The 26,147-nt window shown below is 41.9% G+C and overlaps 12 protein-coding genes across 12 annotated transcripts; 2 read left to right on the top strand and 10 right to left on the bottom strand.

The window, feature by feature from the left end:
• Positions 1 to 7: 7 nt before the first annotated feature.
• On the bottom strand, positions 8 to 1,500 carry V1514DRAFT_346148 (uncharacterized protein; the record flags this gene model as incomplete). Its single annotated transcript, XM_066929256.1, has 4 exons — positions 8 to 1,050; positions 1,103 to 1,216; positions 1,279 to 1,337; positions 1,394 to 1,500. The coding sequence occupies 4 exons, from the start codon at positions 1,498 to 1,500 to the stop codon at positions 8 to 10; spliced, it is 1,323 nt and encodes a 440-aa protein (XP_066785327.1).
• Positions 1,501 to 2,577: 1,077 nt separating this feature from the next.
• Positions 2,578 to 3,695, top strand: V1514DRAFT_325412 (uncharacterized protein). The gene has a single exon (XM_066926617.1). The coding sequence runs from the start codon at positions 2,614 to 2,616 to the stop codon at positions 3,502 to 3,504; it is 891 nt and encodes a 296-aa protein (XP_066785326.1). The 5' UTR covers positions 2,578 to 2,613; the 3' UTR covers positions 3,505 to 3,695.
• An 18-nt stretch (positions 3,696 to 3,713) lies between these two features.
• On the bottom strand, positions 3,714 to 4,596 carry V1514DRAFT_276139 (HotDog domain-containing protein; the record flags this gene model as incomplete). Its single annotated transcript, XM_066924918.1, has 4 exons — positions 3,714 to 3,839; positions 3,891 to 4,001; positions 4,052 to 4,099; positions 4,153 to 4,596. The coding sequence occupies 4 exons, from the start codon at positions 4,594 to 4,596 to the stop codon at positions 3,714 to 3,716; spliced, it is 729 nt and encodes a 242-aa protein (XP_066785325.1).
• Positions 4,597 to 4,769: 173 nt separating this feature from the next.
• On the bottom strand, positions 4,770 to 5,922 carry V1514DRAFT_169958 (uncharacterized protein). The gene is made up of 3 exons (XM_066924560.1): positions 5,458 to 5,922; positions 5,154 to 5,374; positions 4,770 to 5,089 (listed from the first exon to the last, which is right to left on the bottom strand). The coding sequence occupies exons 1-3, from the start codon at positions 5,786 to 5,788 to the stop codon at positions 4,973 to 4,975; spliced, it is 669 nt and encodes a 222-aa protein (XP_066785324.1). The 5' UTR covers positions 5,789 to 5,922; the 3' UTR covers positions 4,770 to 4,972.
• A 571-nt stretch (positions 5,923 to 6,493) lies between these two features.
• V1514DRAFT_361819 (uncharacterized protein) lies at positions 6,494 to 9,526 on the bottom strand. The gene is made up of 2 exons (XM_066929721.1): positions 8,107 to 9,526; positions 6,494 to 8,041 (listed from the first exon to the last, which is right to left on the bottom strand). The coding sequence occupies exons 1-2, from the start codon at positions 9,358 to 9,360 to the stop codon at positions 6,578 to 6,580; spliced, it is 2,718 nt and encodes a 905-aa protein (XP_066785323.1). The 5' UTR covers positions 9,361 to 9,526; the 3' UTR covers positions 6,494 to 6,577.
• Positions 9,527 to 9,684: 158 nt separating this feature from the next.
• V1514DRAFT_325404 (WD40-repeat-containing domain protein) lies at positions 9,685 to 11,802 on the bottom strand. The gene has a single exon (XM_066926616.1). It carries the CDS (start codon positions 11,677 to 11,679, stop codon positions 9,841 to 9,843), a length of 1,839 nt encoding a protein of 612 aa, XP_066785322.1. The 5' UTR covers positions 11,680 to 11,802; the 3' UTR covers positions 9,685 to 9,840.
• Positions 11,803 to 12,499: 697 nt separating this feature from the next.
• V1514DRAFT_325401 (armadillo-type protein) lies at positions 12,500 to 16,835 on the bottom strand. Its single transcript, XM_066926615.1, has 3 exons — positions 16,328 to 16,835; positions 14,870 to 16,265; positions 12,500 to 14,821 (listed from the first exon to the last, which is right to left on the bottom strand). The coding sequence occupies exons 1-3, from the start codon at positions 16,421 to 16,423 to the stop codon at positions 12,660 to 12,662; spliced, it is 3,654 nt and encodes a 1,217-aa protein (XP_066785321.1). The 5' UTR covers positions 16,424 to 16,835; the 3' UTR covers positions 12,500 to 12,659.
• A 49-nt stretch (positions 16,836 to 16,884) lies between these two features.
• On the bottom strand, positions 16,885 to 18,110 carry V1514DRAFT_325398 (uncharacterized protein). The gene has a single exon (XM_066926614.1). It carries the CDS (start codon positions 17,641 to 17,643, stop codon positions 17,035 to 17,037), a length of 609 nt encoding a protein of 202 aa, XP_066785320.1. The 5' UTR covers positions 17,644 to 18,110; the 3' UTR covers positions 16,885 to 17,034.
• V1514DRAFT_346141 (TLD-domain-containing protein) lies at positions 17,898 to 18,942 on the bottom strand (the record flags this gene model as incomplete). The annotated part of the gene is made up of 4 exons (XM_066929255.1): positions 17,898 to 18,045; positions 18,111 to 18,223; positions 18,287 to 18,714; positions 18,891 to 18,942. 4 exons carry the CDS (start codon positions 18,940 to 18,942, stop codon positions 17,898 to 17,900), a joined length of 741 nt encoding a protein of 246 aa, XP_066785319.1.
• A 213-nt stretch (positions 18,943 to 19,155) lies between these two features.
• V1514DRAFT_325395 (uncharacterized protein) lies at positions 19,156 to 21,104 on the bottom strand. The gene is made up of 2 exons (XM_066926613.1): positions 21,011 to 21,104; positions 19,156 to 20,951 (listed from the first exon to the last, which is right to left on the bottom strand). The coding sequence occupies exon 2, from the start codon at positions 20,776 to 20,778 to the stop codon at positions 19,264 to 19,266; it is 1,515 nt and encodes a 504-aa protein (XP_066785318.1). The 5' UTR covers positions 20,779 to 20,951; positions 21,011 to 21,104; the 3' UTR covers positions 19,156 to 19,263.
• On the top strand, positions 21,097 to 23,639 carry V1514DRAFT_169777 (uncharacterized protein). Its single transcript, XM_066924559.1, has 2 exons — positions 21,097 to 21,778; positions 21,856 to 23,639. The coding sequence occupies exons 1-2, from the start codon at positions 21,509 to 21,511 to the stop codon at positions 23,437 to 23,439; spliced, it is 1,854 nt and encodes a 617-aa protein (XP_066785317.1). The 5' UTR covers positions 21,097 to 21,508; the 3' UTR covers positions 23,440 to 23,639.
• Positions 23,640 to 23,722: 83 nt separating this feature from the next.
• V1514DRAFT_325392 (uncharacterized protein) lies at positions 23,723 to 25,215 on the bottom strand. The gene has a single exon (XM_066926612.1). It carries the CDS (start codon positions 25,055 to 25,057, stop codon positions 23,840 to 23,842), a length of 1,218 nt encoding a protein of 405 aa, XP_066785316.1. The 5' UTR covers positions 25,058 to 25,215; the 3' UTR covers positions 23,723 to 23,839.
• Positions 25,216 to 26,147: the final 932 nt, after the last annotated feature.

The raw sequence follows: 26,147 nt of genomic DNA, 5'->3' as shown, positions 1-26,147 counted from the left end.
TTGCACATTATGTTAATTTTTTTTGCTTTGTCTTTTCGAATATGGTCTTGATCATCTCATTACCAAGCTTTGCGGCATCTGCGAAACGGGGTGCAAAATAATTCTGAGTAGTTTCAAACGTGCGTTTGTAAAGATTAAAGTCACCAAACGTAATTACTTCAGACCATTGCCTGGCTGCGATAGTAAATTCGAGATCATCTGCTCTAAACGTGTCATTATTTAACGCCACGTTGATGCATTCTTCAAGCAATCCTGGAGTTTGAAAAAGGTATTCTGAAACGCCAAGCCAAATGCGAAATAACGGGGTCGAACAAATCATGTGGTCATACGGAACAATGCCAAGTTTTGACCAGCAATCCACAACGGCAAGAAGCGAAAGATGAGAATTCGGCGTGCGTGCTTCTTGCGGCACGTTTGACAATGAAAAATTGTCCAGCAAGTCATCTGATAGCAATAACTCATGCGATTCAGGAAGACCACCAAAGACGGCCTTCTTGGCCGCGTAAATTCGTTGTCTTAGTTCGTCACTTTTATGTTCAACCATCAAGGTAAACAACTCGGTGACTGATTTTGCGTATTGCAAAATTTGAGCATGCGCTGCCGGGTTCGTGATTGCCAAGCCGGCATACACGTGCCATTTGTTTGAGTAAATCCGCAACGAGATGTTGATCTTTACGTTTTCAATGCCACCAACGTAGCGAGGCACTTCCCATGGGAATTGATTGTTGGCATGCCATGCGACACCCATTGACAGAAACGCAGCGTGCGTGGCAGCTTGAGTGTCGGCCGTGATCTTGTCATGTTGTGCCGCGGTAAGGTATACAAACTGTGAATTGAAGCACGACAAGACTGTTCGCACTAGTGCAAGCGCGTGATCGTCAGCACGGTGCTGAATCAAAACAAGCGGCTGGCCTCGGGTATCAACATTCGGTCCGTGCAAGGAATGACATGAAACAATTTGAACGTCCGGTGGGAGATATTTTTCAAACGCGGCAATTTCTGGAGCCTTGCATGATGTCTGGCCGCCCACGATGGCTCCAACTTTTGTCGCTAAATGTGCGGATTAAAATTAGGCCTTGAATTAAATTCAATCTCGACTTACAAGGAGCATATAGCTTAACAATGGCATCAATATTCGCGGCTTCGACTGAGTAAATGATGTAGTCGCTAACTCTGGAAACATGGCTTCCATCTTCAAGGATCGTCACTAGACTATCTGCAGCAATTGGTAAATATAAATCTCCGTACGATGCGTTATTTTATAATCAAACTACGCACTATCCTTGTATTCTTCCTTAAGCTGTTGATATTTTTCAACCCTGTCGCAAGCGTTTATTCTAAAATCGATGTCAACTCTAGTGAAAATAGTTTCGAGATGTTCGATAGCACGTACGTCCATCCAGCCGCAGACAGCCTGCGGGCGTACATCTTTCCCATATCGCCCATGCCTATTATTCCAATCTGCAATGTAGCAGGGTCGGCAATTAGCGAGTTTGTCATTTTTTTTTTTTTAATATTTGTTTTAAAATTTTTGATTAAATATTTTCAAAAATCGTTGTGAGCGCGACAAATAGTTTTATATTGGTGATCGTTTACTTCTTACGTACTAAAAGTGCATATAAAAAAATAAAACTTTAAATAACAAGTAGAGGTAAATCACGTCCCGGCCATTTGTCGCATAAAGTGATTGACATTACATTATAAGAATGGAAATGACCTGCCATGGGTTTCGCACATGTTTTATGGCCTGTGTTTGCATGAATGGCGAAAAAGCGAAAAGCGTACGTTGCCATGCCACATCCCACATGCATCGTGCCAATTAATAAAATTAAAAAAAAAAAAAAAAAAAAATCAAAACGGTTGACGGATACAATGTTATTTATTGTATTCATAAAGCTATTCAAAAGTTGTCCATCTAGCGGGTAAATTCAACGTTTTCATTACGGTTATCAATTGCGTGTTTGAATTAAGTCATTAATTATTAATTACTAAACAAAAAAACGATAACATGGTTTCGCATGGATCGGTAGAGTACGCTAAGTTTGTGTTGATAACCAGCGAAGCCAAGATATTGACTATCGGGGAAGCCCGCCGGACAAGGTCAAGTCAGTCCCATGCCGAGTTCGTTCAATGTTGGTGCCATAAACAACGTAACTATGTACACGTCATGATTTTTCATTACGGGCCAAAAAAATAATAATTCGGACGACAATAATATGAATCGGACTATTATTCTACGCTGGCAAACCAAAATCATGCACAGCCATTGCAGCATGGCCGGCTTGAAGCATACACTTGAAAGCATTGTAAATTTGCAGCGGGCTTGAAGCAACGTGCAAATTCAAGAATCATGCTACCTTTTTTTCTTTTCTGAAAGAGATTGAATTATTCTCGGACATGCACGAACCTGACGAAATCCAAAAAGGGTTGTTCGTCGGAATCGCGATTACATAAGCGGGGCCCGATAAGAGCAGGCAAGTCAGGGGTTGGCGGCTTGCATGTGAGTCGCCGGCCAGGTGCGAATTTCGGACAAGACCGACTCGGATCAGGTATAAGTACAGCCAGGCTTGTCCCGGTGGCTTCAGACTTCTGTATCGCTTCTATATAGACACAATGGTTCATCTCGCTGCTTCCCGCTATGGAAAGGATAACATCCGCCTTCTCAAGGTCGAGAGGGACCCTGAAAATCCAAAACTGCAACATGTCTATGAATTTACCATCACGGTTTTGCTCGAGGGTGACATTGAGGTTGCTTATACCAAGGCTGACAATACTCCTGTCGTCACCACGGATTCGATGAAGAACACGACCCACATTCTCGCCAAGCAGAACCCTGTGACGCCGCCGGAGGTGTTCGCGTCCGTTCTCGGCACTCATTTCGTCAACACCTACAATCACATTCACAAGTCGTTTATTCACATTATTCAACACCGCTGGACGAGGTATGAGGTTGATGGAAAACTTCATGATCATTCGTTTATTCGCGACGGTGCCGAAGTTCGCATAGTTGATGCCGAAGTTCACGAGGATGGCAAGATCTTGCTTAAATCGGGCATTGCCGACCTTCTTGTTTTGAAGTCCACCGGATCTGCGTTTTATGGTTACATTCAGGATGAGTACACGACTCTTAAGGAAACCAATGACAGAATCATGTCCACCTCGGTTGATGCCACCTGGTCCTGGAAGCCATATGACAATCTCGACGCCGCCAAGGCTGCTGCAGATTCTTTTCAAGATGGATATCAAAACGCCAGACAAATCACTCTCAAAACTTTTGCCGTTGATGACTCGGCATCGGTTCAAGCAACCCTGTACAAGATGTGTGAAGAGATTCTTGAAACTGCCAAGGACGTTCAAGACGTTTCGTATGCGCTGCCCAACAAGCACTATTTCGAGATTGATCTGTCCTGGTTTCATGATCTTCAAAACACTGGCAAGGATGCCCAGGTTTATGCTCCTCAGTCCAATCCCAACGGTCTTATTACTGCTAAAGTTTCTCGCTAAATCGGTTCATTAAATTAAGCTTTCTTTCTTTTTTATTTTTTTATTTTTTTATTTTTTTATTTTTTCTGTAGTTGTACATATATTACAAAGTTGTTTCACGGCATTTGTTCAAGCATGGGCTTTTTGGTTTTTTTTAGTTTTTTTTTCTCACAGTTATATAGCTCAATTAAATAAAAACATGCAAAAAAAAAAATCAATCTCTAATGAAGTTACATGTTCTCTAAGCTTTGTAGTTTAAATTTCTTTGGCACAACAAACACGCCTGTGGCTTCAGCCACAACCACTCCGGATTTGTTTTTAACCGTGCCAGCAACGAGTGACTTGCGATCCGTGTTCTAAAACCATTGATCAGTACCTTTAAAAAACTGACTTGTAACAACGCGTACCTCCGTGACGTAGGTTTCGATCGAAACAACCTGATTAACAAACGTCGGTAATTTGTAGTTAATATCGAGATTCGCAGTTACCGCCGTGCGAGACGGCAGAGGTAAAATGGCCTTGTCATGTCAGCGTAGTCTTTGCAAGTTAAAACAGAGATGCCACTCACGGCTCGTGCCAGACTTTCGTCTAATAAGGATGCGATAAGCCCGCCGTGCTACGATCGTTAGTCCTCCAACTTGGTAGAGACGTGCAACAACAAATACTCACCACGATCGTTGGGAAACCAGCCAACTGAGATCCAACATGGATTACCGAAACCACGCGGTTATCCTTCTCGTTTGTGAACACGATGCCGGGCACGGCAAACTTGCCGGCACCGTCCAATGCGCCGCTCAAGAACGCATGCTTGCGATATTGTTCCGGAGTACCGAACCACATCCTGCGTTCGGCAAAGTTTGGATCGGCCCTGTACTTGGCCAATACCGGTGATTGCTGCAATTCGTGCTCGATTTTTGCCTTAAACGCTTGCTCCTCGGCCGAACCGGGCTCGGGCAAGCGTTCCCTAAACATTGTCAACAACGTGAGCGGTGGAACCTTGTATGCAAACACGGCACCGGCAACAAGCGAGCCAGCCGCAACGAGGGCCGTGCCGGCAATCGATGCCCGGGACTTGCTGGCTCGAACCTGCGATGCCGAACTGCTCGCAAACATGCGGGCACGGTGAAGCGCCGCCGGCAACGCGCGACCGAGATTCAACCGAATCATGAATTTACTTGTCATTAACATATATTATGGCTGACAGACAACAAGTCCCTTGTGGGGATGGTTGCGCTCATAATAATTAGACCTTAACCGGCCTCCCCGCGAACGGACCGAGCGCTGAGTTTGTACTTGAATAACACGATAACGGAATTTTAAAATAATTTACATGCTGCATTCCACTTCAAAGACAAAAAACAAAATAAAATAAAATCATTACAGTTTCCAAAATGATCTTTTGTTCTAAAAAGACAACGTCGTACTCCAAAATAAAAAAATAAAATCCAACCCTCACGAAACCGAAAAAAAAAATATATATATATATACCTTATTGACGTGCGAACCGGTGTTTCGCCCAATCAATAAAATGAGGAACATCTTCTGAAATTGTGCCTTCAATATTCATATTCAAGATCCACTTTGGAATCCATCCTCCAGCATCACTCTAAAAAAAAATTAACCCCCAGGTCAGATATTTGAAAATATTAATGGAAAAAAAAAATACATACTGTTTGTGCCATTGTCCATTCTACTTTACCATCTGGTAATTCTCGAACGTATTCGATCGACGTGTACCGACCCTTGACTGAATTTTTGCTAATCGGATAGTCTGCGGGCACGGAAATTACAAAAAATTCTCGAATCGTCGGATCCGGTTCGACAGCTAAAACCCATTCCGGCATTTCTCGTACCGATAATGGTCCAGGAAACGCATACCGAGCATTTATTCCTAAACGACAAGCAAAAAAAAATTAATACATGACATGATATGCATTTTTTTTTTTTTAAAAAAAATCAATTGCCACGGCTTACCTCTCCAGCCGGAGTCGCCAGCATCAATTTCAGTAAACCCGCGAAACAGCGGGATATAATCAAGTTCGTTCTCGGTATGGTCATCACAAATGCCTTGCTTAAACCATTCGTATGGTTCTTCATGTACGGACACGCGCGAGAACCATTTTTCGCCGTAGAGTGTTCTCGCAAATGTCGTGATCACGATTTGCTTGATCGTGTAAGTCTTGCCCCGCTTCCAATGCTTGGACAGGTCGGTCACGATCGATCGTGCCAACGAAATCGCTGTTGCTCGAGGAACCAACGTGTTTATCGGCTTCGGTGTCAGGTTGAATGCGACATCATGAGCCATTGGTTCGGGATTAATGTTTTTGCTGAACCTCAGCACGAACTCTTTGAAATTAAAAAGAAAATTAATTGCAATGTCAAACGCAGACTGCCATGGTCTTGAATAATTCAAACCTCCTCCCCCCGGTTGTTGATTTGGGGTTGCAGCCAATTCGTATTGTAAGTTACCGGTATTAATAAAAAAGTTGGCTATTGCTGTCCGAGCCTGTGGGTTACGAAATTCACCACGCGGTTGTCAACAGCGCAAGGACCATATCATCACGGTTTTTTTTCTCACCCAACCGCTTTCCATCCAATCGGTTCAACCAAACACAACACCCAAAAAAAAACTTGAAGCCGAACGCGCCATCCGGAAACTTCAATTCGATGCTGTATTTTTGGAGTGTCCCTTTGATGATGTAAAATTGGAAATTTTTTTTCCATGCGCAGTTGCAAGAGTGTTTTTTTTTTTTTTTGGCACAGCAAAAAAATCCTTACCGTCACCATGGGTTCAATGAATCGATGGCAAATGGGGTTTATAAAGCCACAGTGACAACTCATATTTTTTTGAATCCACTTATCGAAAGCAGAGTTCTCAGGGCCAGCTTCGTCATCGGATCTGATGGGGCTTTAATGTCGTCGAAGTGTGGTAGTATTTCAACTCTCACAGTTTTTTTTTTTTTTTTTTTTTTTTTTTTCGTAGTACTCTACTGTATATTGTAATTCATAACTTTGAATAAATTATTTATTTTTATACCGACTTTCAATGATATAATACAAACCAATACGAAAAAAAAAGGCTTAACTACTATGCTCAATACTGAGTGAGCAACGTGGTCGCATCCACAAGCCGTTCGGCTACGATATCAAGCCATCGTTTTGTGTTTGTGATGTTTCGATTATCAATGGCTTCGTCAATGCCGGGAAGCACGGCCCCGGCATATCCTGTCCATATGCCCGGAGCATAGACGACATGCTTGAACCACTCGCGCCCGTCCAGGCCGCCGTCATGCAACAACTTTCGCTCGAATTGCTGGTACTGATCATTAATCGCCTGAATCTGGAAATATAATCGCATTTTCTTGTAGCTCTTAAACCAAGGGTAGTCTCGAATATATTCCTGCTTCAAAAACTTCGATTTCTCTTCAAACCTTGTTGCCGCATCCAGTAACTCGTCTGCCGCCTTTCCGGTAGCCTTGAGTGATGCAGCAACATACCACCAGCCAAGTTTGTAGCCAAGGTCGTCATCAAAATCTTTCACATCAACTTTGGAATAATCCATAAATTGACATTCACGAATGACCGTGCCTGAAACTTCAGGACATTCATAATGACCATCAGACTGTGAAATACTTGTGCCAACATACTCGCGAGCCACGTCATCAATCTTTTGCCTTATTCGGTCAACATAATTTGACAATTCAACCGCGTAATCTTTAATATTAAACTTGACGATTTCATATTCACTGAGTTGCAGTGTTAATAATCCCCAAATCTTGACCATCGTCGCATGATAGGCCCATGTTGGATCTCCAAATTTATCCATCCAATGAAACGAATCGTAATTTGAATGATATTGATACACAGGTGCATCTTCTCCACCAGAAAACCCAATATCAACCGATGGAATTCCCAAGTGATCTTGAAATACTGTATAATCACTTCCCGAACCAAGTGTGGATATATGGCCGCCAGTTTCGTTGACCCAGTGATCATAAACAAATCCGCCCTTAGGATGCGCAACTCTCTTGAGCACGTCTACCAACACCTCATTCAACAACGGAGATGCTGCAGCACCAAATTTTGTTCCAGCCACTGCAACATCAACGTTCAAATACGTAAGCGTATTCGCACCGAGATATTTTGCCAATTCTTCCCCCCACTCTGTCGATCCTATAAGACCATATTCTTCACCATCCCAAGACGCAAGAATAATAGTCCTTAATGGCTTCCATCCTTTTTTCTTCAATTCACCAAACGCCTTAGCAAGTTCAATCAGCACCGCGCTACCACTGTTCGGATCACCAGCACCACCAACAATCCAAGCATCACGATGATTACCGAGAATGATCACCTCGTCGCGAATGATGCCGTCCAATCTGGCGATAACGTTCCATAAAGGTGTGATCTTATACTCTTGCTCGTTATGAAGGTTTAGATCCATTGTACTTGGACCTACCGAATAATCAAAACTTCGAAGTCCGCCGCGCCAACTTTCTCCAAGATCGTTAGGGTTCAAACCCATACCGTTTAATTCTTCGAGTATCGGCAATACATCCTAACCGTTGTTAGATTTTTTTTTTTTCTTTTTACATTATTAAAATTTAAAACAAACAGGCTTACTCTATAAGAAATTGGAATGCTTGGAATAGAAGGAAGAAACTTCTGAGGGTCTTCCCTAGGAACGCCAGGTTTACTCGCATACCCTGGCGTGGTGGGATCTCCAGGGCCCAGTGACAAAAACTCCACACTACCACGTTGTACTGAAGACGGGTGTCTGGCAGGTCCATCAGGGTAAGCCTTGTAATGATTCGCTTCGGTAAATTTGCCATCGTCACCTGGATCTGAATAAATCAAGACCCCAATCGCGCCACGTTCTTGAGCTCCTTTCACGATCAGCCCACGGAACAATCCGCCATACCTGGCAATCACAATTTTTCCTTCAAGGCTTATCCCCCAATATTCTAAAGTGTTGTAATCTTCCTGTCGACCGTAATTCACATAAACATATGGCCCAGTAACGTTTCCATTGGCTGAATATCCGTGGAACGTAGGAATTGACTCTGGATGTCCTGTCGTTGGATCTTCTGGCAAAACATCCTCAACCAACGGCGCCACATATCTTACTGTGCCGTTAACTCCAAGAAGAACAAGATTATGATCAACAGGGTAATTCAAGTACACTGGGTATGACACTATTTCCGATTTAAACCCATACTCTGTAAACTTGGAGTCGGTCCATAAGGCTTGTGAAATGTTTTTGCCAGCCAGATGAGGACCAGACGTATAATAATTACTCCAGTCTCTAATACTGGATTCGTCCGGAATGTCAAATAACTGGCGCTCAAGGTCTGTTAGTGAAACCTGGTAATGTCTCAATCGAGATAAGTCCCTTCGCAACGTGGTACGTGGCAAGAACACCAATTTAAAGGCTAAAATGAATCCGATTCCAAAAAGAGTGTACGCCAAAAACCTGGTGAGAAGACTTCCCCACCGTCGTTTGAAATATGACTTTAATGATGATGCTGATGACGGCGAAGGCAACAAAAGGTCTGCCTCGGTAGCAGAATCTTCCGAATCATCCGAATATGTTGGTGACGGCGCACGTTGTTGTTGACCGGTTAAGATTGAATTTTGAAACAAGCCCCGGCCTCGAGCTCGGCGAGGTTGCGGATGCAGCAGCGAGTCGGATTCGTCGCCGCCTTCTTCGTCATATTCAAGAGGGTCAATCGCAGCCGACGTTTCGCCTTCGCCAATTCCGTTCTGATTTGTATCTAAAAAATCAGTAATAATTGGTGAACCAGGTGCATCTGATAATTGGTCTTCAGACGCAGTGTCCGACCGTTCTAACGGATGCGATTCTGCAGGCGTCGACATGTCTAAAAAAAAAAAAAAAAAAAAAAGAGACCCTCCCTTAAGCAGAGAATTACCCAAAAAAAACGTCAAAAATGCTAAACCAGTAAACCAAACCACCAATCAAAATTGATCTAAACTGGCACCACTAATTGATTAAGTATTACTTTTGTGGGAAGAACACAAAGAAAGTGCTTTCAACGCTTTCACACCAAATAATCGGTTCAGATAACGAGCACTGAACGCGTCTATTCGTAGACACATGCGGTTAGGGTGAAATCTATCGGTTCGTCCGAAGCTCGAGCCAACGCCAATTAATTCGGCACCAGAAAACGAAATAAGAATATAAACAATTGGTCAATTATTTTATTATATATATACAAACAATCAAAAACAAGCCATCAAACCAAATTCCAATTTCTATCCTTAAAAACAAACCTTCCTCTTAAAACCTAAACAATTTTTTTTTTAAAATATACAGCACTAGATACAATATACACAAGTTTATTTTGGCGGCGACATAATAATTTCGTCGTCACTAGATGATTCACCATCATCAACTTCGAGACCAGGCAACAGGTCATAAACTCCATTCGGGATCGTGTCATCCAATTCGAGGTCATCAAGCACAACTTTTTCTCCCATTATAAACCTAAGGCACGGTTCCAAGCAATAGCGCCCAACATTTGTGAATTTGACTGCTATATTTTGCACTTGAGCAGTGATTTGATCGAGATCACCAGCCGAAATATCCTTACTTTGTTCAATTGTTATGATTGGCGTTGACCGGCGAGGATATCCTGACGGGAATTTGGCCTCAAGTCGGATAAAAACAATAGTGTGATCAACCCCCCAGGGGCCATTTAGCAAGACAACTATATGGCCATCACTGACTGAAATCTTTTCAAATTCAACTTTGGGAAATTTATTGCCCACAATGCTGACTTCCTCGCCCAGGTTTACAGGCGCTGTTTCTCTTTCTGAAAATGCGGTTGAATCGTCCGGCCTGGCAAATGCTGATCTGCCAATCTTGACACCAGAAAGCCAATTAATAGGCGAAATCTTTTCCGCACCTCTACCTCTCCTCGTCATAAATCGTTGTGGATGCCTGGCCGGGAAAGTTGCGGTACCATTTGATACTGTTGAAGATATATCCGGTCTATCCAATGACATGGTTAAATTTGGAGAAACAAGAATATTAGAGCTATCATCATCATCCTCGGGTTCTTTGATAAAACTTTTGTACGGTGTACCTTTCCTAGTTAATCTGAATTTGATCTTCTGGTTCTTGACATGGCCAACCCGGTCTAATATTTTATCATCAACTGCCCATAGTCGCAAGTCGTTGTCTTTAGACCAAGTCACAAGCTGGAACTCTCTATTATCAATTCCAGTCTCACCACCTCGCATTCTCCATAAAAACTCCTTTACAGGCTCAGTATGACCCAAGAACTCATGTTCCGGATTCATTTTCTCATGTGCTTCATCGCTTTGGTTTTTAATTAAATACAATCCATTTTGTCCACCTCGCTGTGGCGTAATCAAGCATCCATCTCCAAACGGCGTGTGCCTGGCTCTCCAAACCGGGAATCCTGTGTCGATTATCCGGACAGGCTCGTCCTTTTCATTACTATAATCCCAAAACTTGACCGTCTTGTCCAGAGAGCAAGTAATAAGCTGAGTTTTGCGAAGCCTGTTAAAGTCCACGCCATATATCTTTGTATCGTGTGCCTGAATTGAGCGTAGCGGCCTTGCACCCATTCTGTCATCCCATATTCGAACAAACCGGTCATGACTTGACGCTACAACATGAGGATCTTGTCTGTTCCATTTAACTTGCGTTGCACCAGCTCGCCAGTCACAAAAGCTCTGCACAGGTTTCTGCGGTTGTCGCATGTCCCAACAGTGCACAAAAGAATCCACCGCGCAAGTAGCCAAGCGCTCCGGATCATGGGCATGAAAGTTGATGTCCGTAATTGCTCTCGTATGCGCGTGAAGCACATGCTCAATCGCATTGCGCGTTGGCAACGCCATGTTCCAAACCATGGCTTTTTGGTTCGAAGTCGAGATAACCCAGGTGTGTTTTGCTGCGTGCGGTGACCACTGCACGTCAGCTACTTCCCACGACGTACTGTGTCGCAAAAAACGAGGCGGTGAGTAAGGATCATCAAGATCCACAACGTAAAGCCCGTTTCTAGACGCAAGTACAACATCTCGTCCGCACGGAGAGATTGTCATCGCGGTAACCGCGCGGTCGAGATGGAGTGAAAGTGACTGCCGAAATGTCTTTGATTGCCATGGTGACCTAGTTACATTTGTGGAGGGCAACGCGTCGTTACTCATACTATTCTCTTTCTTAAAAACTGTCAATCATGATTAAGAAGAATGATCGGCTTAACACTTTGATTTTAACGGTTAGATTTTTGTCTAAACGTGTATCTCATGCAGCGAAATCATTGATTGCCTTCGCTAGCACCGCAATTTATTTCTATTTGACTCAGAAGTTAAAATGGAATTAGTGATAGCCGGGTAACAAATCGTATTACAACCCGACACATGGAAACAAGCAACAATTGTCTGAACATGCACATATATTTGCACTGAAATGATCGATTCAAAACGATGACACGAGATGCAAAATTCAAAGTTTGATATAAATCTTTTCAACACATCTTCATTAACCCGATTTACGCCTGGTGAGCTACTTAAGACAGTCACTACCAAACGTGTTGAGATCACGCGCAATCAGATCAACAATGAACAATCAAAAGCTGAGAATATGCAACGCAAGGGCGGAGGTAAAACCCGCAAGAAAGTTGAAGTCAATAAGGAATGGACCATAGGCGATCTTGCAACATTGGAAGTTTTATCAAAAGCGTTATCAAGTTCCACGACCAAAAAATCTGAACGCGACACAACCAGGTTATACGTTGAAATTTTGTTTCCAGATCGTTCACTACATGATGTAATGTTTCAGCTGCGCAAAAAAGCATTTAAACCAAAGCCAAAAAAAAGAAAATTAGACGTGTTGCGTGAAGCAGAGACGGAAGAATTTGCACGACGCAAGCTTGAACTCGATCAGATTCTGATCAACCAGCAAGAGTCTAATAAACAATCAGAAATGGACCGAATTCTCGGCTTGGGGAAATAAATTTACAAAGCATTTATATGAAAATAAGAAATTATGTACATTAAGAATATAATAACTGTAACTGTGCTTCCTTAAACCAACCAATGACATCCAACTTTTTTTTTTTTTTTTGAATCGAGAACGGATATAAAAACATCTAGATCTTCAAAAAAATAATATACAATAAATAACTTTACTGATTAAACAAATCAACCAAATCACCACTATCAAGTACATTATCGACAGCGGCTTCTTGTTCAGCTTTTTTTTTGGAAATAGTCCATTTCTCTTGTCGTTCCTTGTCTCTTCGCACTCGCGCGATTCGCCTCGCAACTTCTCCTTCGGGACCTTCGCATACTGCATTGAACACGGTCAAAAATTCAAGCATCACGCCTCGTTGTTGTCTCAGGGTCTTTACAGCTGCCAGTTCACGCTCTAGAAGAACAATGTCGGAAGTCGACACGCTTGGTAATATCCGAAGAATAGTTCTAAATGGGCGATCGTATTTGCCACGAAGAACGGTATAGATAATTGTAAGAATATATGATGCCTCTCCAGCCACATCACTAAAATATGGATCCGCAAGAAGTCGAAAGCATGAAGGAATTATCACGTCGCATAAAAAGTCATCAATCTCGTCGTTTTGATTTAGAACATATTGCAAGATTTGTCGAATCATCAAGGCACATGAGTAGCTACACCGCGTATCCTTCACCGTAAAAATGTGAGTGCAAATAGTTAAGAAATGCCTAAGAAGCTCCGGATTTGTGAGGACAATTGTGCGCATATCGGTTCTAGACTTTGGCTGAAGCTTCTTGTCAGCTGATACACCAACTGGGCCAATGAGATCGATCAGGAATCGATCAACAACGGTAGTCAGTTGACGTAATAAGTACTCTTCCATCATTTCTTCAGACAGCTCTTCATTCTCTTCAGTCTTGCCCGTTAGGCCACGTCTAGTGAGTGAATCCCAATTCTCTAGCAGCATCATATCAAGATATGGCAATGCAACGTTCAAAAATTCAGGTATGAATCGTTCTCTAAACTCAATTGGGCAGTTTCTAACAGCGGGGCGGACAACAAGTGCAACAAGATGCTTCCAAGCATGCAATGAAATACCTTTCGCCTCACCTGCAACTGCTCGCCACAAAGTTACACCCACTTCTGGAATTTCGTACATTGTTTGTTCAAGTTGAGTGATGGAACCTATTGTGAGAAACGCATACTCTCGGGTATATCTAAGCATATGCCCAAGTGAATCAGCAAAATCACGAAGCGTTTGAGCAGCTTTCACGTTTTCCTCAACAAATTCGTCACGGCTTTGAAGCGAAATACCCACATGCCAAAAGCGTTCCGCACAAGAAGCTTTAACAAACGATTGAACTTCTGGTGGCAACGCTGTCCAATTATGAGGATTATGATATGCTTGAATTTGAGAAATCAGATGCAGAATATGTGGCAAGATCGGTTGAACCCTTGGCTTCCACAGTGCCAAAAGATCAAGATAATCTTGGCTTGAATGATCTAACTTTTCAATGGTATACTGAATAAATATGCGAGTTGCTCTAATTGGAAATAAAGCAGACCAGCGATTCTTCAAATTTTCTTTTAATGCTCGTCCTGCATCGTCCATTTGTGCCGAAAGAAGATCTGTCTCAGCATTCACACTGCGGGAACGAAAGTAATCTGCAATTTCACCAATTCCAACTCGACCCATAAACCATTCCAAGTCAAGAAGTCCCTTAACTGTCACCTCATCCTCCCAAGATCGCAAAATTGGGTCAACAATTTTAGCAAAACATTCAGCCTTGTTCGGAGAATTCGATCTCTGTGAAACCACAAGCAAGAACGAGTAAAAACTAACCACTTCATGATCTGACAGGCGGCCAGTAGAAATGATCTGTTGTATAATCTCTTCCAATTGATCGTATATATTCATTAATGACTCAGGCATTAAATAGGCTAATCGGTTTAGCTCCGTGTCACAATTATTTCGCAAGTCACGAATAATTTCCCGGTCTTCGTCTGTCGCATCTTCAGGGTATTCGAACATGCACGCGTTAATAACTTTTTCTAGAACCTTGAACATGGTACCTTGAACGTGCTTCATTAACGGTGCGAACTGCACCAGAGTTTGAACTTGCTTGCGAAGCAATACTGGATCCGTAACATCCATGGATATCATACGCTCGCAAAATCGCTCAATTATTGGATTTAAATTCTGCACCATTTCCTCCTTGTTTGGTTCTTGATACCACTGCTTCCATCGACTAATGCCTCGTAATGCGGAGTCAACAATTGAAAACTGAGCATATGCAACTACAAAAAATGGATCTTTCTGAACTTGTGCCGATGCTGTATACTTTAGTATCTAAGCCAAAAATAATTAGCAGTGTAACATACGTATTCTTGAATGCCATCCATGCCATGAGGAAAAAAACTTGTCTAGTCGACCGTCAAGCCACATCAAAGTATCTATTGGAATTCGGCAAACTATGAGTCTAGCAATATCATCTATAAATCTTCTGTAATTTCCCAAAAATAAATGAGTCTCTGGCACTGAGTCAAAATCAATTTCCAAAAATCTCTTTGTTGTAGTTCTTTGTTCAACGGTTTCATATCGTATAATGCGATCAGCAGCTAGCTCAAACAAGCCAGGTAATAAAGCTGAAACTTCTGGTCGGTTAGCCAAATGTTCAGTTCTCAGTACCGTGCACCAAAATTGTAACGATAAGCCAGACACTATCAAGCTCTCATGCCTGGTTGTAGCCAAAACAAGTTGTAAATAGCCTTCGAAGTCAATTTCTGCAGGCAATCGACTTTTAGAGTCAGGTGCCAAAGTCAAATAATCTCCCAACCCCACAATCATTTCTGCAAGCTTTTTTAACAAAACGTAAGAACTCTCGTCAAACTCGTCGAGATCAAGCTGGATCGATTGGTATACTCCAGCTAGTGTGGCAATTCCTGGTGATAAAAAAACCACACCTATAACTGAGTTGAAATCTGCATCATTTGGAAACGATCTGGTAAACAGCACATGAAGACAATCCGTAGCAAGGGTTTTAACTTTAATATTTGGAACGTTGAGTGCTTCACTGATCCTGGCAAGTAAATCTGCACCGCGAATAGCACTAGGAAGTACCCAAAGAAGACACGTTTTCAGGCATTGAAGTGCTCTAACTGCAAATGATTCTGTTTCTGCATCTTGGACACCCCGATTTAAACATTCGCCGAGAAGGCGTGACCATCGAACAAGCCAACCTTCAGAACCGCACCTTAAAACAGTAACATCTTTACTACGAGAGTCATAAGCATTGATTAAAACCGATTCCTCCGTGAGAATTTCGATGCATTGAGCCGATAGGATGTTTGCGCGCTTACCGGCAATTGGATCGTCGAGCATAAATACGTCTTCAAATAATGTTCTGAAAATGGCCAGTGATAACTGCCTGGTTGCTGGATTCAGATTCCATAATCTAACGAGATTTTCGTCCATGTCAACCCATTCGTCTGGTCCGGGTCCCCATGCGCGTTTGGCCACTTCGACCCAGAGCCCGGCTAATTTTTCCTTGATAAAATGAGGATCGGACGTACGAATTTTAGATGCAAGTTCACAAATCCAGGTTCGAATAGCAAGCTTGCGAGGGTTGTCATAAGATGATGAGTAATTTTGCTTGATGGAGTGCTCTAATAAAGAGAGGCCGAAGTGCCGAACTTGATCCGGTCGAAGCTGATCAACATTTGCAAGACAATAACCCCAGTAAGGCGCGTCTGTTTCAGCCTTAGTAGTATCCAAAAACTAAATAAAAAAAAACAAGTCATAAGAATGCTAAAACTAACTTGAAATATTTTGGATCATACTTCTTGAGCTTGTCGTCTGGAGTCATTTGATATTCTAGGATCATGAACAGCGAGAAGGGCGTCGGTTATTCTGCCAAGAGCTGCAGGTTCTTGCATGATTGAATTTCAGAGTTATTCAAATAAAACCACACAATCTAATTGATGAAAAACGAGGTAAGCAGACTTTATAAGAAAATCGCACCAGCTCGCATCAAAACGGTTTCTGGACGTCGGCGGTTATTGATTGACTTTCGTTAAGTTGCAGTAAAAATGAAGAGAAAAAAAATAAATAAACACCCCGTAAACACAAACCCAGAAATAAAATTGACAAAGAAAATTTGCTGTTAAAAGAGAGCGGTGGATGGTTACAGGAAAACAAAAAAAAAGTGATAATTGTTCGAACTTCAAGTTTAGCAATCCATAAAATAACCTGCATTCAAAACCTCCTCGTGACGCGATCATCAGATGGAAATAACTTGTTGTGGGGAATATCGTACAAAAGCCCAGCGTAAAACACTACAACCAAAACTTCGTGCTGACAAATCCAGAATTGCTGAAGATAAGCTCCAGAACGTTACTTTATTTCGTTTTGACTTCAACCCTGTCAAATTTATATTCATTCTACATAATTGTACATGAAAAAAATGCAATTAAAAACAATGTTTTCTCAATTGCTGTCATAGATAATATCATTACTGAAAGTTGCTGCATACTGTTTTCAAGGTGTCTTACTCGTCGTCGCCTTCCGTGTCAGTGGACGAGCTCGTGCTGGACGAGGAGCTGGCATAGCCGCCTTCTCTCCACCTTTTAAATCGCCTTCTCAGCCGTTCACGATGTCTCTGTGGTTTTTCGTTGCGAAGACCCCAATATCTTGATTTGAACCCTGGCGCTGAAGAATTCATCCAAGCTGAGTATATCCTCCGCTGGCAAGCGTCAATATAGTCTTGCTGAGGAACAGCCGTCATCTTAATATTAAGCCCCTGGCGCGACAAGTTGACGTTCTTCTTGCCTAAAGTTTGCACAAACGAAACTGAAATTCCTTTGACAACCCGAAGAATAAAGAAAACAACCCAGAGGGCAAGACCAAAGCCAATGAGTAAGAGCATGGGGCTCACAAGCTTGCTCATGATACTCGAGCCCGGTTTTGGTATGGGAATAGGCACCGGCACGGGCGCCTTCTCTGATAGTTGCACAAGCGCATCATAACTTGCCTCGTGTATTTTTTTTTCACTAAACGGCCAAAACTTCATGGTAATTGGTTTTTTATCTATTTTTACGCCTGTGGGGGCTGTAACCAGAATATAAATAACCGTAAGCCCTGAGTGGTGCGGCGACATGATAGAACGATGATGGGCCCATGACGTCACCCAAACCGCGCGTCCCTGACATTGTCAGCCTCATCTGTGGCGGTGCATTTCTTCTAGATTATTATGGGTACCAAAAATCTCGTAATTGCAAAGTATAACACCTCCAAATAAAAAATATATCAAAAGAAAAACAAATGAAAATAAAAATTAATTGTAAACACAGAAAGCTGAGTTGCGTTCAAATATTCCCGTCATGTACATTGTCGCCCCAATTACATATGAACCTATGCATTCGAGATCCGCCATACTTCCACTCCCACAATCTGAAACTTTTGACCGGCATCACTCAGAGGCTCGTTTCCAAACGCCGGGCAGCTGTTCGACACACCCTTGTCAAACCGGTCATCGAAATAGAGTCCAAACTTTCCGTCTCTAATTTAAAAATCAGCATCAACATCAACATCAAGCAAACAAAACCTCATCCATTCCAAACTTACCCGCCGCCAACAGAAATAAATCCAGGCTCGCATAAAATCATGTAGTCGTTAATTCCCGTATATGGAAATGCCTTAAACTGAATGTTGATACTTCGAGTTGAAGCTGCATCTGACTGCGTGCTCGACTCGTTTACATCCAGTGAAGATTGATTCGGCGTAGGCGTTCGGTTAATCACCTTGCTCTTCCAAAGGAAACATTCGCCGTTGCCGTAATACCGGCCGTTCTTGGTTGGATGCGGATACTCGTTCAGATAAGCGCCAAAAATCCCACCCAAGCTATCTTCGACCACAATCACATATCCGGGTCGCGACGCTACCCGTGGCGGAACACTCTTTGTGTATAACGTCTGCAATGAGACTCCATGTTGCTCAAGTGAATACACCAGTCGCCATGTATCGTGCAGTTGCAATCGCAGCGGAAGCAGATGACGAATCTCTTCCGCCAATGACGATGACAATAATCGCGACCTTGTACGCTCACTGTACCCATCCAATGACAGTGCTGTCAATGGCGGTGGCACATACAGTGATGCTGTACTTGAGTTGACTGAACGCGATATATACGGACTCGATGACTTCACCGGCTCCGTTGCAGCATGCTTAACTCCTCGCCCAAAAACTTCGTTTTCGTCGTCATCGTCGCCGCCATTATCATCATCAATAGCATTATCATATATATCGTCAGCACCTAAATCATGGAAATCGTGGTGGTGATGAGGTAAGTGATGGTGATCATGACTCTGACGAGTCGGACTTGTGTTGCTAAAGTCTATTGACAACCTGCGAATGGTGTTCCGAATGGAGTCCGCAAACGACAACGGTCGATCGACATTAGGCTCTGAAGTCGCTGTCATTATCTACCTAGAACAATTTTTTTTATTATCTTATAACCATTCGTTTCTGAGCCTGTATTTTGTTGCCGTATCGTCGTCCCCGTCACTGGGTTTAAATTGATTCCTGGAAATGAGTTGATAATTATCTTTCAACGCTTATGTCATAAATTTTTCAACGCTAGCGTTTGTACCCTAACCGAGGCTTTTTTATTGTCATGAGCATTATTTATTATTTGATTAACTATGTACAGTTTATAATACATGCCAAGTTATTTTGCCCTCTATCTATATGTTCCGGCTGCTTCGTGCGCGTTTGAAGCTCAGCAAGCACAACGCTCAACCCACCGAGGGAATGCAATTGCCTCTCGGATATTGTACACACCACCGAGATAACAAATCAACCGCTCAAATCCGAGTCCAAATCCGCCGTGAGGAACACTGCCCCATTTTCTGAGCTGCAAATACCACTCTATGCTGTCCAGATCAATGCCACTTTCTTGAATTACTGACCGTAACCTATCAATATCGTGTTCACGCAGACTTCCTCCGACAAGTTCTCCCATATCAGGAACTAACAAGTCAAAACATTCCACGGTGGATGACGGCAGCGGGGAAGGAAGCATGTAAAATGGTTTTAAAGACTTTGGATATTGAGTCACAAACACGGGCCCTTTCACGTGTGTCCCAGCAAGCCATTTCTCATGTTCGGATGCCAGACCTTCATTTTCATCCACTGGAACATCAAACGTAGCAATTCCACTTGCTTCGGCCTCTTTTAAAATCCCAATAGCATCTTTATATGAAAGCCTGATCCATTCTGCTTCTTTCCCGATAAGAGAATCCCATCGGGCCAACACTCGATCTGCCGTAACTACCTCACTGGCGTCTTCTCCCTCACCCGTTGTCTCCTTCTGTTTTTCCTGAGCTCTCTTGAGAGTAACAATTTTATCCAATTCTCCTTTTTCTTTCAGTTCTGTGGCGATTGACCGGATTAATTGCTCCACTATACTCATTATTTGATCAAGTGAGTCAGCAAACCCAATTTCGGCCTCAAGCATCCAAAATTCACTTAGATGCCTGCTTGTCATTGATTTTTCAGCCCGAAATGCTGGTGTCAGTGTCCACACCCTTGCCAACCCCATTACTAACGCTTCAAGGTGTAATTGAGTAGAAACTGTCAAGTAAGCCTTGCTACCAAAAAAAGGCATACTACTGGCCTCTGACACAACCGTGAATACCTCACCGGCACCTTCACAGTCCGATGATGTCACAATGGGCGGGTGTACTTGGAAAAACCCATTATCTTCAAAAAATCTCGACACGGCAGACGTAGTTTTGGAACGCAATCGCATGTTTGTGGCCACCGCATTTGTTCGGAACCGGATTGCAGGAAGATCTCGGCGAAGATGTTCTTGTGTCATGAATTTCTTTTGAATCGGATAAGGCTCTTCAGCCGGAACAGATCCTACCACAGCAACACTCTCAGCTCGGACCTCCCAGGGTTCTGTAGGATGTTTCGTGGCTTGAAGAACACCATTGACTTTGACAGACATTCCAGGAGCCAGGTCGGCCGCGATGCCAACGTCGAGAAACACAAGCTGGAGCAATCGCTCCGAAGAGCCATCAAGAACTTGTGCAAACGCAATTCGTTTCTGCTTGCGCACGCTTCGCACCCATGCGTGAACTGTCACTTCTTGACCATCTTGCAACTTGCCGGTTTGAATTTTGGTGAAAAGTTCATTAATTGTCGGCGTGAGTGAGGAAAAGTTAGAACTGCGGATTGATGAAAAGCATGTTCGTAGAGGTCGCAGGAGCAGCGCACTCCGTCGAAACATGAACAATATTATATTGAAGAGTCCAGGTCTTTGTAACAAAGATGCTTACTGTGCAATTTATTATATGCAGAGTATAACAATCTTTACTAAATTCTATATATAAAGACAAGTAAGCTTTCAAAATCTTCGCGCCCTGGACAGTTTACAATTTAATTGCCTACGCGTAGTTGAAGGTGAAGAAGCAGTTAGTAGAAAACAAAGAAAAAAATTTACGAAGCGTATAACTACATATATTTAGTAAATCACTGTGTATAGTACATGTTCCAGCGTAATTAAAAATCATAAAATTCCGAGACGCATGTGCTTGCTGCTTAAATAAAAGTTTTTGCATAAACGAATTTAGCATTAACTATTTATATTTATCAGTTAAAACCTCCCAACCAGTCAACTCACCGCTACTAAAATTTGAGCTACACTGTGAACTGAGTAGAACAGGCAAGTTGCTTTTCTTTAATCGATACTTGTATCTGTTCGTGTCGATGTTCCATAAAGTCAGATAACACCTGCAACTTTTTTTTTTCCAAATCAGAATCAGTTTCGTGTGGTTGATTATAACTTATCTCTTTTTCGTCCACTACACAGGGGGGGTGTTGGAATCGGCGGCTTCAAGGCGCCTCCAAAATCAATCCTGTCAACACTGATCAGAGCTACAGAAGCTTAAAGCTTTAGTATATATTAAGTGATCTTTGCAACTTTTTTATTTCATCTTTTCACACCAGTCATCGAAGCCATGTATCTCGGCTTCCTACTCGCTTTCATTTTCCCCTACGTTGCCCTGTCTCATCCATTATTATTTTCCAGAACCAACAGTGGGGAAAGTGGATATTTACCTGATGACTCTTCGTCATCATCGACTCTCACTATTGGGTCATCGAACGCGACTTCCGAATTCACCAATGCATATAAAATTCAAATTCAAGGCCAGACGGCAAATTCGTACATGGCGTACACCGCGTACATTAATCCTCTGACAGTGGAGGCCTCACGTACAGATGAAGCAGTATGTGTTACTTCGCCTTTTTTTTTTTTTTTTCTAAATTTTCATAATTATGATTAACTTACAATTTTCCCACTTAGAATGTTACCTATCAAGGAAAGTTGGTTGAGTTTGTTGCAAATTCAAGCGTTCTTTTAGACAGCGATTCGATTGCTTATATTTCATGCGATAACTCTTTATCCGCGTCTGTTGCAGTCATTCAAGCTGCAAACTTCAATCCTGCCTGCATCTTACTTTTTTCAATAACTGCGCAAACTTGTAATTTTACTCACTCTTACAGGCTTTATAATGGTGACATTGGTGCCGTTTTCTCCACACTTTCAAGTTATGTTGGTCGTCAGATATTGTCAACATTACACAATGATCAATCAGGTCTTAATGCATCGGTGCTGGTGAATCAGACAAATATATTTGACTCGGTAGAAACTGCGACTGGAACGCCAGGTTTTATCGCAACTTCGACTATAGGCACTGCGGCTTCACAAACGCCAGGTGTAGTAACGACCACTGAATTTTTTGACCATCACACATCTACGCCGACATCTTCCTCTACTGCTAGTGCTAATGCTAATGCTGCATCTCCATCTAGTGGTGGTTCAAGTTCGGCTATGGCAATGATTGTTCTTTACTCTGTTACCGGCCTGATATCTGGATTTTTCTTATTAATTATTATCCTTGGAGCTATTAGAGCACACCGCCATCCAGAACGATATCAGATGACGACCTCAGCCGATGGCTCGACTCAAAGAACTAATCGAGCACGAGGCCTGGCAAAGGCAGTTCTGGATTCAATTCCTCTCGTTAAAGTTCCACAGCTGCGAGCAGATTCTCGACCCGGTTTTCCTTCTGCTATGCCATCTGCTTCTATTGGCGGTCGTCACAATAAAGGCAGTCAAATAGGGCTCGATCCTAACGGCGAAGAAGTATCTCGCCAGGTTACAGTTTCAACAGATCAAGATTCATCATCTATCGATTCTAAAGAACTGATGGCGGCAGGAACTGTGGAAACTGCGGAAACAATCACAGAGACAAATGATAATCACGGACCATTTCCATCAACACAAATGTTCCCTATGGAATCTTGCCCGATCTGCTTTGAATCGTTCCAGCCTGGCCAAGAATTACGTCTTCTTCCATGCCATCATGGCTTCCATGCTGCTTGTGTCGACCCATGGCTTCTCACCACATCCTCTCAATGCCCTCTTTGCAGAGTAGATTTAAACCTGCAAATTGGTGAAGCAATCCCTGATACGCCTCCTGGTTCAGCTGAAGCAAGTCATCGTTCGCATGATCCGACTATAATACCTCAACATGTAGAAGAATCTGCATTAAGTTTCCGACTTAACCGAATTTTGGATACATGGAACGCTCAATTACTGCCGCGGGAAGAACGACGGATTGCGCTAGAACGGTTACGGGAAGAGGATATATTACGACAAGAAGCCAGAAGAGGAAGACGGGAACAAAGTCAAGGTGAACAAACCGGAGAGCAAACGACATGGAGAAGGTTTGTTGAAATGCGGAGGCGCATTTTCCATGCACAACAACAGAGGCAGCAACAACACGAGCAAGATCAAGATCATACGGAAAACGACAATATTCCAAACCAGGGCTTGCAAGAACATGAATCAACAAGTTCCTCTACTAGTCCAGGCACGCATTAATATTTTTTTTTTTCAATGTGGCATCTCTATTTGATATTGGATACGTATTGTGCATATATCCATTTATAAATTCGGATTCCTATAGTATAGCTTTTTTCCTTTAAATTAATATGTTTGTGATTTGGACCTTTATTTCATAATTATAGGATATATTTTTTTTTGTTTTTTTGGTGTTGTTGTCGTACATATGAAGTCTTTAATGAATAGAAATGTTTGGGTATCATAATAATAATAATAATATCATAAGTTAATGGATTTTTACTTTAGGCTGGAATAAATTGTTTCACAATCATGTTCGTAAATACTGGGCCCCGCCTGATATAACAAAAATGGCTACTGTAAAAATTGCGAATCACTTAAAAAAAAATTGACCTTAGATATATACACATTTTTTATGTTCTCATTTTTCCAAAAACTTTTCTCTCCAAGTCTTAAACCATGGTGAATATTGATCATCATTTGCTGCAATGACGGCATCAACGACCTTGACTGCGGATTCTTCCACCGTGTGATAATATTCATCTAATTTTTCAATATCATCCTCTCTATTTAAAACTCCGGCAACCAAAAGATCAATGTGTTCGATTAAACTATCGTCTATCGTTCTGTTTGTCATTTCTGCAAACTTGCTCTCTTGGCCGGTTGCTATCAGTGAATTGTAAACTTCATTAACCAGTCGACGTTTGAGAATAGACACATAAAGAAGCCGAATAAAATTTAGTTTTGGTAGCCACCTTGTTGATCTTTTTAATAATTCAGCTTTAAATGCAGCATTTTCCTCGTCTTCTTGTTTATATCCTTCATTCGAATCTTCATCATCTTTTTCATCTTCATCTTCATCATCACTGTCGTCGCCAAACATGTCAAACTCATCATCCGGATTATCAACAAAATCTTTTAAATCCGTGCATGCATCTTCAATCATTTCTTTCCCAGAGTTTGCTTGTTTTCTAAACTTAATTAAAATATAATCTCCTCTTCGTGGTCCTGCCAGTTGTTCCTCAATTATTTTTAGTTCTCTGATCTGTGCCACCACGGATCCTGTCATGAGATACTTAAATTTTGATGACTCGTCTTCATTTATCTGATGTTCAGGCGTACTTTCGATGCCTATTGAGTTCACGGAAAATTTTTCTTTTAATTCCTCACCGATTTTCAATTCCGGGCTTTGCACGACTTCATCAAAGAACCGGGCGATGGAAGTCACCAATGCCAAGTATTTTGACCGTCGATCTGTCGTAATGGCTTCATATCCCAAATTGCCATCTCGTTTTTGAGCGTTAAAAAAGAGTGGACATAGCAGAAACAAGTTCGTGCTGATTACAAACAGGCTTTGAGCCACGGCCTTGTCGTTGTCCCCCCGGCCAGCAGCATCTTTTGCGATCGAATCTGAAAAACTAACCAATGCAAGTTTTGTAACGTGATATTCTAATCCGATAAACACGTCGTCGAATGAGTGCTTGCTGTCAGCACCTGGCTTAAATGCGAATTGGGCTGTCGGATCGGTGTATGAAACGTTGAAAAGTTTCTTGGCTGATTCAATAAGTTTTCTGGCACCTGAGAAATATTCTGTAGGAGTCTGTGGAATCTCTTTTTCTTTCTCTAAATTATCTGCCATTTCGGACTTATCCCAGTGTTAAAATTGGCTGTAGGTGGACCCTCCTTCACACAGGATTCGATTTCGTCGTACGCGTCCATTGAATCAAATTTATCGACCATGTATACAAACGCCTTGAGATAAAAATACAATTTTGCATTACTCCACCATACGTTACATTTCTGGGCACTACATTAGTTTAGATTTACGTATAAAATTTTCAATTTGATTTTAAAAAAAATTTATTTATTCCAGGAAAAACATAAAATATTCAATCCTAACAATTAATTAGCATGTTAATCCATCAAAACAAAAAGTCTCTCGCAAAGACTACTTGTAAATGCAACATAAATCAGACATCCCAGGAAGGACAATAAGCGGTCACAGTCATGCCATAAGATGGGTTCTTAAAGCGGCAAGCTACCGAGGAAACTGCGAATGTACAAGGGAGTTTTCATCATAAAAGCATCAAGTTGAAATTATAACCGAGACAATTAAATAAGAACACACCGTTTATAATTTAACAGCAAAGCAGACAGGATTTCAAATAAAAATTAATCAAGCCTACCTATATCCACTGTTAGCAATCAGTTAAACCGTCAATAAATTGAACCAAAAGAAATGACAAATAGCAAGTGCAAAAAGCACCAAAATGATCAGACAAGGTTACTGGCAAGTAATAATAGCTTCCTGCGAAAGAAGCTTGAATTCAATAATGAAATCATCGTCATAGTCGGATCGGACACGGAAAGAAGAAAAAAAATCATCACCATAGAAAGCCATTGCCGATTCCTCACGTTCAGTTAAAAAAAAAAAACATGATGCTTACCTTTTGCACAACGTCTGTATTTTTAAAATACCGAATGTAAAAAGAGAAGCGAAAGCACGAACAAAAAAAAAAATTGAAGAAGAAAATTTTGATTGTTTTTAATTTGCCGGTGGAGCTAGGGTTGGCTACAAAACAAAGTAGGGCACAAATCAAATAGCCCTAATAAGCCCAAGCCCTATTCCATTGCAACCGTTATCCAAAATAAGCAACTTCAATCAAGCCCTGTAACAGATCAAATATACGAAAATGCCACCAACAACATATCAAAATATAAAAAATATA

This window comes from Lipomyces japonicus (assembly GCF_038497905.1).
Source record: "Lipomyces japonicus strain CBS 7319 unplaced genomic scaffold V1514scaffold_5, whole genome shotgun sequence".
Lineage (NCBI taxonomy): Eukaryota > Fungi > Ascomycota > Lipomycetes > Lipomycetales > Lipomycetaceae > Lipomyces > Lipomyces japonicus.
The sequence above is the reverse complement of the archived record's forward strand: the minus strand, read 5'-3'. Positions and strand labels throughout refer to the sequence as shown.

Coding starts and splice junctions, on each gene's coding strand:
- V1514DRAFT_325398 (XM_066926614.1), bottom strand. CDS start 17,643: ATGTCGCCGCACCACTCAGGGCTTACGGTTATTTATATTCTGGTTACA.
- V1514DRAFT_325404 (XM_066926616.1), bottom strand. CDS start 11,679: ATGAGTAACGACGCGTTGCCCTCCACAAATGTAACTAGGTCACCATGG.
- V1514DRAFT_325401 (XM_066926615.1), bottom strand. CDS start 16,423: ATGCAAGAACCTGCAGCTCTTGGCAGAATAACCGACGCCCTTCTCGCT. Junction 16,266..16,327: donor CCAGACGACAAGCTCAAGAA/GTATGATCCAAA, acceptor TTTTTTATTTAG/TTTTTGGATACTACTAAGGC. Junction 14,822..14,869: donor TGGATGGCATTCAAGAATAC/GTATGTTACACT, acceptor TAAAGTATACAG/CATCGGCACAAGTTCAGAAA.
- V1514DRAFT_325412 (XM_066926617.1), top strand. CDS start 2,614: ATGGTTCATCTCGCTGCTTCCCGCTATGGAAAGGATAACATCCGCCTT.
- V1514DRAFT_169958 (XM_066924560.1), bottom strand. CDS start 5,788: ATGGCTCATGATGTCGCATTCAACCTGACACCGAAGCCGATAAACACG. Junction 5,375..5,457: donor TGGCGACTCCGGCTGGAGAG/GTAAGCCGTGGC, acceptor CTTGTCGTTTAG/GAATAAATGCTCGGTATGCG. Junction 5,090..5,153: donor AATGGACAATGGCACAAACA/GTATGTATTTTT, acceptor ATTTTTTTTTAG/AGTGATGCTGGAGGATGGAT.
- V1514DRAFT_325395 (XM_066926613.1), bottom strand. CDS start 20,778: ATGTTTCGACGGAGTGCGCTGCTCCTGCGACCTCTACGAACATGCTTT.
- V1514DRAFT_325392 (XM_066926612.1), bottom strand. CDS start 25,057: ATGGCAGATAATTTAGAGAAAGAAAAAGAGATTCCACAGACTCCTACA.
- V1514DRAFT_169777 (XM_066924559.1), top strand. CDS start 21,509: ATGTATCTCGGCTTCCTACTCGCTTTCATTTTCCCCTACGTTGCCCTG. Junction 21,779..21,855: donor CCTCACGTACAGATGAAGCA/GTATGTGTTACT, acceptor TTTCCCACTTAG/AATGTTACCTATCAAGGAAA.
- V1514DRAFT_361819 (XM_066929721.1), bottom strand. CDS start 9,360: ATGTCGACGCCTGCAGAATCGCATCCGTTAGAACGGTCGGACACTGCG. Junction 8,042..8,106: donor GCATTCCAATTTCTTATAGA/GTAAGCCTGTTT, acceptor AACAACGGTTAG/GATGTATTGCCGATACTCGA.